The sequence below is a fragment of the Heterodontus francisci genome, chromosome 18, assembly GCF_036365525.1.
Source record: "Heterodontus francisci isolate sHetFra1 chromosome 18, sHetFra1.hap1, whole genome shotgun sequence".
Taxonomy (NCBI): Eukaryota; Metazoa; Chordata; class Chondrichthyes; order Heterodontiformes; family Heterodontidae; genus Heterodontus; species Heterodontus francisci.
The window spans coordinates 65,047,522-65,059,327 of NC_090388.1; the positions used below are offsets into that span (position 1 = coordinate 65,047,522).

The 11,806-nt window shown below is 45.3% G+C and overlaps 1 protein-coding gene across 2 annotated transcripts in view; it reads right to left on the reverse strand.

The window, feature by feature from the left end:
- The window catches only part of LOC137379688 (calcium-dependent secretion activator 2-like), a 796,052-nt gene extending 791,574 nt beyond the window's left edge, over positions 1 to 4,478 (reverse strand). For both annotated transcript variants that reach the window (XM_068050896.1, XM_068050894.1), the window contains exon 1: positions 4,005 to 4,478. In XM_068050896.1, coding sequence (XP_067906997.1) covers positions 4,005 to 4,352 — 348 coding nt within the window. In that variant the 5' untranslated portion in view covers positions 4,353 to 4,478. The remainder of the gene's footprint in view (positions 1 to 4,004) is intronic.
- Between the last annotated feature and the right edge of the window lie 7,328 nt (positions 4,479 to 11,806).

An 11,806-nucleotide genomic window follows, 5' to 3' on the forward strand; every position in this document is an offset into this window, starting at 1 on the left:
CAATTTTTCTCCATAATTAAATAATCCACTAACAAAATTCATGGAAGTTAGTACCTTTGAAACTCGCTATTACTGAAAATGTGATTTGCTTGGGAGCGATTCATTTACAGAGAAAATGAGACAGGGTTCCTCTTTGCATTTTGAAAGTTGAGGGCAAAGCCTGCTGGTAAGAGGAGCGATTTGAACATTAGCCCTGGAAATGGACAATCTATTTGCCCAGTACCACCATGGAGTTTCCAAAAAGGACAATTTGTAGTCACTATTTAATGAGTAGCCTTTCAGTAATCCAGTCAAGTTGGGCTAAAATATCTATCATTGGCAAGAGATGAAATATACAATCACGGTCCATAGCTGCAGCATGGTAGTCCTTCAGGAATCCAACCGTGACCAAGAAACAGCTATCACGTTGGTGCTCTGGAGCCTTGTTGTATGCAAATTGTTTCCTATATTACAATATAGTGACTACACATCATGGGCTGTGAAATGTTTCGTGACATCCTGGGGTTGTGAACGACCTTGTACAAATGCAAGTCTGTCTTCAGCCTATGAGAAATTTTGCAACACAAACAAACATTAATGAGATGAAAACTTTAAAGCAGATTCTGAATTTGGTAAATTAGTGCTTCAGAAATAAATATATTTCCAGGATAAGATCCAGAAAACTTCAGCCCACTTTGTTTTTGTTTGATCGAAGGTGGGAGTGTGCACAGTTGCTTGTAATCCAAACTGGAATCAGCTGTTTTGCTGCAGAACCCCAAAATGTACAGGGAAGGCAACAAGCTTATCTCTAGCACCTGAAGACAATTCAGGTTACACAACAGCAGCAATTTTCCCTTCTTGGGGGAGGGGGGGGGGGGGGAAAACTCTACTATGAAAACGATCAAGCTACTTCACCACTTAAAAAAAAGCAAAATGAAATCATATCATGTTTTTTGTAATGATGCCTTGAAGCAGTCAGTCATACATATTAAAAGCTGCCATGCATATGATAAACCCAAAAAGACATTTGCTCTCTGCGGAGACAAATGAAGTCACTGCACATGACCTGCAGTGATTCCTTCTGTGATGGCAGCTGGTAAGCACAAACAGCCAAACCTAGCAATCAGCAAACATCTCTGACTCAATGGAGATACACAGGTACGGATGTAGCCACACAGAATTGGCAGGAATTTAAAGTTAAAAATATCGTGGAAGTACACAGTAGGTTTTATCTCAAGAATGATAAATACATTTTAAAAAAGTGGCCCATATGAATTGCATCTAATAAATGTCATCTGAATTAATGTGAGCCCGTCACATCACAATAGACATCATACCAGATACAGCCTGGGCAGCACTGTCCACTATACATACACAGACAAGCTTGTCAGTGAATGCTGAATACTTCTAAACAGCACTTCCCAATTAACATAGTTCCCCTCTCAAAACAATTATTGAACTCAAATTCACCTGAGGCCGTTTACTTAACAACTTAAAGACACAGCTCTACCCTACCTCATCAGTGGTGCATTAAATGGGTGTAGCACACAGTTTCTTATAAAACAGCATGTTATTACAAGCAATACAATAAGCTCACTAGTATTTGTTGAGATACACTTAAATGATGTCATCCTGGGGAAGTAAATCTCCCAACACTTTGGCATCAGCAACCCAGCTAATAAAAAAAAGTAATGATAAAGATGACCAACGTGATTGACGTGGGTGGGCTAAAATGAAAGTTTCACATCGCCAGGCTGCATTTGGTATGATACAGAGTGTGATTGTGAGCCCATTGCACTTCATTAATTCAGATGATTTACAGGGAGGCAGAATTGGCTAGATTGGTGGGAGTACTTCAAAGTTACATTTCAAAAATCAAAAAGACAATAAATACAGTTTCTAGGAGCTGGATTACAGAGAAGTAACAATGTTTTGAAAAGAATTGAGGATTAAGAGAGATGTGCTGTAACATGTCATTCTTCTCCACCTCTTCACTTTAACAAGTTTAAACAGTGATATTTAAAGATAAGCGTTGGAACTGGAGTTTTCTATGTATCTAGTCTTAGGGATAGTGAGCTAAGAAACAGTACAGAAAGAGTCACACTGAAAAAGGAAGTGTGCTGTTGTTTACTAAAAATTGCTAAACATTTTATTATCGATTGAATGTTCTGCAAAAAAGTAGGAATAGAATCAAAATGCCATGACAATATGGGCACAACATTTAATAAACTACAGCAGGGAACACAAGGCATTGCCAGTTAGCATGTAGGTTATTGTAAGCCTGCAGTTGAGAAGCTGCTCATGAATAACATTGCTCGGAACAAATTGACAGAATTACACAACTAAAGCAGGGTTCAAAAGTCAGGCCCACTTAGTACCTATGAAACTAATCCCAACAGAACACATAGCAGAATTCAGTCTTAAATCTAAGTTCACTGAGCAAGCTTTAGAATCATACAGCACAGGAGATGGGAATTCAGTCCATCATACTTGTGCAAGTTCTTTGAAAGAGCTATCCAATTAGTCTCATTCCCCTGCCTTATCCACAGAGCACTGTAAATTTCTGTTCCCGGCTTACTGACTCTCCTGCTAACGAAAATAGTTTCTCCCTATGTGATCTATCAAAACCCTTCAGAAATTCGAGTACCTCTTCAAATCTCCCCTGAACCTTCTCTGCCCAAAGACGAATAATCACAACTTCTCCAGTGTCTCTGGGGGCATATATACACACAAATCTTCAAAGGTTGCAGGACAAGTTGAGAGAGCTGTTAAAGAAGCATATGGGATCTTTGGCTTAAAGAGAGTACACAATCATAGAATGATTACAGCAAAGGAGGCCATTCAGTCCATCGTGTCTATGCTGGCTTACTGCAAGAGCAATTCAGCTAGTCCCACTCCCTCGCATTTTCCCTATAGCCCTGCAAATTCTCCCTGTTCAGATAATTATCCAATTCACTTTTGAAAGCCATGACTGAATCTTCCTCCACTACATACTTAGGCAGTGTATTTCAGATCCTAACCACTCACTATGTAAAAAAGTTTCTCCTCATGTCACCTTTGGTTCTTTTGCCATTCTCCTTAAAAATCAGCATCCTCTGGTTGTCAAGCCTTCTGCCAAAGAGAACAAAAGCAATGAAGTTATGCTAAAATTCGAGGCACTACACTTTAGGAAGGATGTCAAGGCCTTGGAGAGGGTGCAGAAGAGATTTATTAGAACGGCACCAGAGGTGAAGGACTACAATTATATGGAGAGACTGGAGAAGTTGGGGTTGTTCTCCTTACTGCAGAAAAGATTAAGTGGAGATTTGATAGAAAAAAAATCTTTGGTAAAAATGATGAAGGGCTTTGACAGGGAGAATTGGGGTAAACTATTTCCAGTGGCAGAAGGGTTAGCATTCAGAGGGTGGAGTAGAGATAATTGACAAAAAGAACCAAAGGGAAGATGAGGGGGAGAAAAATTGATTCAGTAAATTGTTCTGAGCTGGAACACACTGCCTGAAAGGGAGAGGTGGAAGCAGATTAAATAGTAACTTTCAAAGGGAATTGGATAAGTACTTGAAAGGGAAGGAAATGCAGGGCCACAGGGAAACTAAGTTAGTCGAACAAACTGGATCTCTTTTTCAAAGAGCTGGCACAGGCACGATGGACCGAATGGCCTCCTTCTGTGCCGTATGATTCCAATGGTTTGTGGCTAAATTCAGTGTGGGTGCCGTCTAACTTCAGCTTGGAGATTTTATAATTCGAAGACATCCTCAGATAAGGGACAAGTTCAAGTAAGCCAATCATGTATGCTTACATTTAAAAGGTCCTTCTGAAACCTGCAAATACAAACTAGATAACAATAAGCACAGGGAATTGGAACCAAACTAAAAGTGCTGCAAACTTTTTTTAAACAAACCTCTAAGTGTACTGAGCACTGATCTGGATGCAGCACCTGTTACTCTCAGTACAACAGGAGGCGTTTGACTGGACTCTCGATTAGTTAAGAGTGGGAAGTGCAGCTCGCCTGTACCTCGCTCACTCACCTTCTGCTGCCTCCTGGCCATGTCAGTGGGCTGCTTGGCATTAAAAGGGTAAGCGATGCACCGCAACAGGAACACGTAGAGCTGCAGCGCCTTCCTCTTCTGCATATCCTCCTCCTCCCGCTGGATCCTCTCCTGCTCTTCCCTCTCCTTCTCGCTGGCCACCGACGGGCTGGGGCTGACCGAGCGAGCGCTGCCCGATCCTCGCCCCTCGCTACCCCGGGTGGCTGGAAGGGACCGGGCGCTGGCGCTGCTGCTGCCGCCGCTCCCTCCGGCGAGCGGAGGGTCCCTCCCGGCATCTCCTTCCAACAAGTCGTCCGATTCCTCTTCGCTGGACGACGGGTCCAACATTGTCCGATATAGAGAGGAGAGTGACTGGAATGGCAGTAGGTGCAGAAAGGAACACCAGGAGCTTTACGGGAAACCTCACGGCAGCTTGTGGGCACGTCCTACTACCCAGTCCCCACACAGTCTCAATCTCTCGCCACCTCCTTCTTAATAAGGTGGAGCCCGAGATAGGGCGGAGTTGGTGCTCTGAGACTCCCGGACGATTTGCTTGCACAAACCTATCACAGCCGGAAGCACAGTCACAGGTACCCAACCTGTAGCTTGGCAAGTGTGCAACACGTGGGGCTCAGCAGCAACAGTGCACTCATTAAACTTCCAGCACCAGCCTCTTCATCGCTGCTCATCTGTCTCGATACCAACAGAGTTGGGAATAAAATCACTTGTCAGTTCTTTTTTTTAAAAAATAAAAATGCCATGTCACTGGAACACAATCCATACCAGAGCACAGCAGTAAGTGAGCTGCCTCTCTGCTAATACAAATCTGCCTCTGCTTTTTACTGACTCTGAACAAAAAGGACTGCAAGGATTTAACAAACGATCTGCTTAACAGCCCTCCGAGTGTCAAATATCGACACAGATACCAAGCACTTTGTTTTTAAAATCATCTCATCCAGACAACACGTCTGCAACTATTGGTCACAAAAAGTACATTTTAAAAAACACATGTAATTAAAGGGAATCTGACGACTTGGAAAATACAATCAGATCAAGTGAACAGTGGAAAAGCACTGAAGGGAAATAATCAGGGAGTTAGAATTCCATGTAATGAAAAGAGAATTTGATTTTCAAAGTAAGGCCAGTTTGACACACGTTTGTTATTCATTCATGAGATTTGGGCGTAGCTGGCAAAGCTACCATTTATTGTCCAAACCTAATTGCCCTTGAGAAGGTGCTGGTGAGCCATGTGCAGTCCACAGTGCTGGTTAGGGAGGGAGTTCCAGGATGTTGATCCAGTGACAGTGAAGGAACAGCGATATATTTCCAAGTCAGGATGGTGTGTGGCTGGGAGGAGAACTTGCAGATGGTGGTATTCCCATGCCCCTGCTGCCCTTGTTCTTCTAGGTAGTAGAAGTCGCAGGTTTGGAAAGTGCTGCTGTGCATCTTGTAGATGGTATTCACTGCAGCCATGGTGCACTGGTGGTGGAGGGAGTGAATGTTTAAGGTAGTGAATGTGATGCCAGTCTGACCTGCTCTAGTAGCCACAGTATTTATGTGGCTGGTCCAGTTAAGGTTCTGGTCAATGGTGATCCCTAGGCTATTGATAGTGGGGGATTCGGTGATGGTGATGCCATTGAAAGTCAAGTGGAGATGGTTACATTCTTGTTGGAGATGGTCATTGCCTGCCGCTTGTCCCTGGATGATGTTACAACCAGGTGAGGAAGGGGTTACAGGCTCCCCTCTCACCCCTTTTCTGGTTTGGCCGTAAATGAGCTTATCTTTTTAAACACAGTGATTTTAGCTTACAGCATCGCACTGTTGGACTACAAGAAAGCCCCCAGCGAGTTAACATCCGTAGCACTTAAAGCTGCCAGAAGCGCAGCACAAAGAACAGCCAGGCGCTGCGCAAATGACTACTGGCAACACCTATGCAGTCATATTCAGCTGGCCTCTGACACCGGAAATATCAGAGGAATGTATGATGGCATGAAGAGAGCTTTTGGGCCAATCATCAAGAAGATCGCCCCCTCAAATCTAAATCAGGGGACACAATCACTGATCAACACAAGCAAATGGACCGCTGGGTTGAGCACTACCTAGAACTGTACTCCAGGGAGAATGTTGTCACTGAGACCGCCCTCAATGCAGCCCAGCCTCTACCAGTCATGGATGAGCTGGACGTACAGCCAACAAAATCGGAACTCAGTGATACCATTGATTCTCTAGCCAGCGGAAAAGCCCCTGGGAAGGACGGCATTACCCCTGAAATCATCAAGCGTGCCAAGCCTGCTATACTTTCAGCATTGCACGAACTGCTTTGCCTGTGCTGGGACGAGGGTGCAGTACCACAGGACATGCGCGATGCCAATATCATCACCCTCTATAAAAACAAAGGTGACCACGGTGACTGCAACAACTACCGTGGAATCTCCCTGCTCAGCATAGTGGGGAAAGTCTTCGCTCGTGTCGCTTTAAACAGGCTCCAGAAGCTGGCTGAGCGTGTCTATCATGAGGCACAGTGTGGCTTTCGAGCAAAGAGATCCACCATTGACATGCTGTTCTCCCTTCGTCAGATACAGGAGAAATGCCGTGAACAACAGATGCCCCTCTACGTTGCTTTCTTTGATCTCACCAAAGCCTTTGACCTCGTCAGCAGACGTGGTCTCTTCAGACTACTAGAAAAGATTGGATGCCCGCCAAAGCTACTAAGTATCATCACCTCATTCCATGACAATATGAAAGGCACAATTCAGCATAGCGGCGCCTCATCAGAGCCCTTTCCAATCCTGAGTGGCGTGAAACAGGGCTGTGTTCTCGCACCTACACTGTTTGGGATCTTCTTCTCCCTGCTGCTCTCACATGCGTTCAAGTCTTCAGAAGAAGGAATTTTCCTCCATACAAGATCAGGTGGCAGGTTGTTCAACCTTGCTCGTCTAAGAGCGAAGACCAAAGTACGGAAAGTCCTCATCAGGGAACTCCTCTTTGCTGACGATACTGCATTAACATCTCACACTGAAGAGTGTCTGCAGAGACTCATCGACAGGTTTGCGGCTGCCTGCAATGAATTTGGCCTAACCATCAGCCTCAAGAAAACGAACATCATGGGGCAGGACATCAGAAATGCCCCATCCATCAATATCGGCGACCACACTCTGGAAGTGGTTCAAGAGTTCACCTACCTAGGCTCAACTATCACCAGTAACCTGTCTCTCGATGCAGAATTAAACAAGCGTATGGGAAAGGCTTCCTCTGCTATGTCCAGACTGGCCAAGAAAGTGTGGGAAAATGGCGCACTGACACAGAACACAAAAGTCCAAGTGTATCAAGCCTGTGTCCTCAGTACCTTGCTCTATGGCAGCGAGGCCTGGACAACGTACGTCAGCCAAGAGCGACGTCTCAATTCATTCCATCTTCGCTGCCTCCGGAGAATCCTTGGCATCAGGTGGCAGGACCGTATCTCCAACACAGAAGTCCTCAAGGCGGCCAACATCCCCAGCATATACACCCTACTAAGCCAGCGGCGCCTGAGATGGCTTGGCCATGTGAGCTGCATGGAAGATGGCAGGATCCCCAAGGACACATTGTACAGCAAACACGTCACTGGTACCTGACCCTCCGGCCGTCCATGTCTCCGCTTTAAAGACGTCTGCAAACGTGACATGAGGTCCTGTGACATTGATCACAATTCGTGGGAGTTAGTTGCCAGCGATCGCCAGAGCTGGCGAACAGCCATAAAGGCGGGGCTAAAGCGTGGCGAGTTGAAGAGACTTAGCAGTTGGCAGGAAAAAAGACAGAAGCGCAAGGAGAGAGCCAACTGTGTAACAGCCCGGACAACCAATTTTATCTGCAGTGCCTGTGGAAGAGTCTCTCACTCAAGAATTGGCCTTTATAGCCACTCCAGGCGCTGCTTCACAAACCACTGACCACCTCCAGGCACTTACCCATTGTCTCTCGAGACAAGGAGGCCAAAGAACTTCAGTGAGCCCTTGCTCACTGTTTCCCAAATATAATTACAAATGAACCAATCAGACAAGTTTTTTGAGTTTAAACAAGAAAGATGTAAGTTTCTAAACCAGTTAAAATTACTAAAATTACTAAAATACACGACACATTCACACTCGCATGCATCCGAAGGTGCGCACACACACAGATAGATACAGAGGGGAGGAAAGAGTTGGGAGGTTGAAGAAAAGTTGGTAATAATTGGAGTGCAAATACTGGGTTGTAATGTCCTTAATTGAAGTTAAAGTTTTGGAGTCCTCACTGGGGCCACGTGTACAATTTCAAGCTTGCTTCTCTGGTTCCAGAAGGCTGAAGGGAGGTTTCAATTGTCTTCTTGATGGTCACCTGTAAAGTTCTGTAGTCTTGACACTTAGAAGCTGCCACCATGATTTCCCTGGGACTTTGCTGGAGAGAGACAAAGACAGAGAGAGAGAGATGCTTTTCTCCTCCAGTTCAGTTGCAGTCTGAGGCACAATTCAAAAACCTCAGTGTTACACCGGTAGGTATGTCATGTGACCATCTCTTTGTTTGAAACAGCAGTTCCTGCAGGGTTGTTTGAATTTCAGAGTCTTTCAGAAATACTCGGTGGGAGGCAAGTTTGGCTCTTACAAAGTCAAAGGGTGTCGCGTCTTGATTGCCACTATTGACAAAACCAATCTCGCTAATTGAATCAGGGAGCACCCCCATTGTTCCTACTAGATTGGGGTAATTTACTTCTGACTCTCAGCTAGCCTTTGTCTTCTCGAGATGCCAATGTGTGTGGGAATTTTTTAGCTGCTTTTTTGAAAAAGTTATTTGTAGTTTCCAGTAAAAAGTTCTCGAGCGATGTTTCATACAATGAAATTAATATTTTTCCATTTGGCATGTGTGATTTCTGTCACCATGGTGTCGAGCTTCTTGAGTGTTGTTGGAACTGCACTTATCCAGGCAAGTGGAAAGTATTCCATCTCACTCCTGACTTGTGCCTTGTAGATGGTGGACAGATATTGGAGAGTCAGGAGGTGAGTTACTTGCCGTAGAATTCCCAGCCTCTGACCTGCTCTAGTAGCCACAGTATTTATGTGGCTGGTGCAGTTAAGGTTCTGGTCAATGGTGATCCCTAGGATATTGATAGTGGTATTGATATTGATATTCAGCGATGGTGATGCCATTGAAAGTCAAGTGGAGATGGTCACATTCTCTCTTGTTGGAGATGGTCATTGCCTGGCACTTGAATAGCACAACTGTTACTTGCCACTTATCAGCCCAAGCCTGAATGTTATCCAGGACTTGCTGCAGGAGGACACAGACTGCTTCACTATCTGAGGAGTTGTGAATGGAACTAAATACTGTGCAATCATCAGCATACATCCCCATGACCTTACGATGGAGTGGAGGTCATTGATGAAGCAGCGGAAGATGGTTGGGCCTAGGACACTACTCTGAGGAACTCCTGCAGCAAAGTCCTGGGCTGAGATGATTGGCCTCCAACAACCACAACCACCTTCCTCTGTGCTAGGTATAACTCCAGCCAGCGGAGTGTTTTCCCTTTTATTCCCATTGAATTCAATTTTGCTAGGGTTCCTTGATGTCAAGGGCAGTCACTCTTACCTCACTTCTGGAATCAACGCTTTTATCCATGTTTGGATCAAGGCTGTAATGAGGGCAGCAGCTGAGTGGTCCTGGTGGAACCCAAACTGACCGTCGATGAGCAGGTTATTCCTGTTTAAGTGGCGCTTGATCGCACTGTCGATTTTACTGTCGCGGTTTGATACAACTGAGTGGTTTGCTGGGCCATTTCAGAGGGCAGTTGCGAGTCAACCGCATTGCTGTGGGTCTGGACTCACATATAGACCAGCCCAGGTAAGGACGGCAGATTTTCTTCCCGAGAGGACATTCGTGAACCAGATCGGTTTTTACGTTATCTGGTAGTTACATGGCCATCATTACTGAATCTAGCTTTTTATTCCAGATTTATTTAATTAATTGGATTTAAATTCCCCAAGCTGCCATGGTGGGTTTTGAACTCAACTCGATGGGGAATAAGTCCAGGACTCTGGATTACTATCCCAGTAACGTTGCTATTATGTGACCATTCCCTCACATTCACACACTCCCCAAGCCAAATATTGGGCCCTTGCCATGGGATCAAGGCAAGCAAAACATACCATAACACTGTAAAATTACATACAACTGCTGATTTTAAATATTCAAGCATTTAATGTTACGAAGTGGAGCCAGCAGAGTCTTGACAATATTGGTATGGTCGGGTGAGGAGGGTCTAAAGGCTCCGCTCTTGTGCCTCTCCTTGTTTGACCACAACAGTGTTTATTTCTTTTAATTCAGTGAGTGTTTAACCCTTTATGTGATATGATCAGAAAAGAACCAATCGGACAGGTTTTCGTGACTTTAAACAATAAAGAGGTTAGTGTATTGTTTTTTTTTATTCATTCATGGGATGTGGGTGTCGCTGGCTAGACCAGCATTTTTGCTCATCCCTAATTGTCCTTGAGAAGGTGGTGGTGAGCTGCCTTCTTGAACCACTGCAGTCCATGTGAGGTAGATACACCCACAGTGCTGTTAGGAAGGGAGTTCCAGGATGTTGGCCCAGCGACAGTGAAGGAACGGCGATATAGTTCCAAGTCAGGATGGTGTGTGACTTGGAGGGGAACTTGCAGGTGGTGGTGTTCCCATGCATTTGCTGCCCTTGTCCTTCTAGGTGGTAGAGGTCGCGGGTTTGGAAGGTGCTGTCTAAGGAGCCTTGGTGTGTTGCTGCAGTGCATCTTGTAGATGGTACACACTGCTGCCACTGTGCGTCGGTGGTGGAGGGAGTGAATGTTTGTGGATGGTGTGCCAATCAAGCAGGCTGCTTTGTCCTGGAAGATGTCGAGATTCTTGAGTGTTGTTGGAGCTGCACCCATCCAGGCAAGTGGGGAGTATTCCATCACACTCCTGACTCGTGCCTTGTAGATGGTGGACAGGATTTGGGGAGTCAGGAGGTGAGTTACACGCCGCACGATTCCCAGCCTCTGACCTGCTCTTGTCGCCACAGTATTTATATGGCTACTCCAGTTCAGTTTCTGGTCAATGGTAGCCTCGAGGATGTTGATGGTGGGGGATTCAGCGATGGTAATGCCATTGAATGTCAAGGGGAGATGGTCAGATTCTCTCTTGTTGGAAATGGTCATTGCCTGGCACTTGTGTGGCATGAATGTTACTTGCCACTTATCAGCCCAAGCCTGGAAATTGTCCAGAGCTTGCTGCATTTCTGCACGGACTGCCTCAGTATCTGAGGAATCACGAATGGTGCTGAACATTGTGCAATCATCAGCCAACATCCCCACTTCTGACCTTATGATTGAGAGAATGGCATTGATGAAGCAGCTAAAAATGGTTAGGCCAAGGACACTACCCTGAAGAACTCCTGCAGTGATGTCCTGGAGTTCAGATGATTGACCTCCAACAACCACAATCATCTTCCTTTACGCTAGGTATGACTCCAACCAGCGGAGGGTTTTCCCCGATTCCCACTGACCTCAGTTTTGCTCGGGCTCCTTGATGCGATATTCAGTCAAACGCTGCCTTGATGTCAAGGGCAGTCACTCTCACCTCACCTCTTGAATTCAGATATTTTGTCCATATTTGAACCAAGGTTGTAATGAGGTCAGGAGCTGAGTACCTTGGCGGAACCCAAACTGAGCATCACTGAGCAGGTTATTGCTAAATAAGTGTCACTTGATGGCACTATTGATGACTCCTTCCATCACTTTACTGATGATTGAGGGTAGACTGATGGGGCGGCAATTCAGTATTTAAAA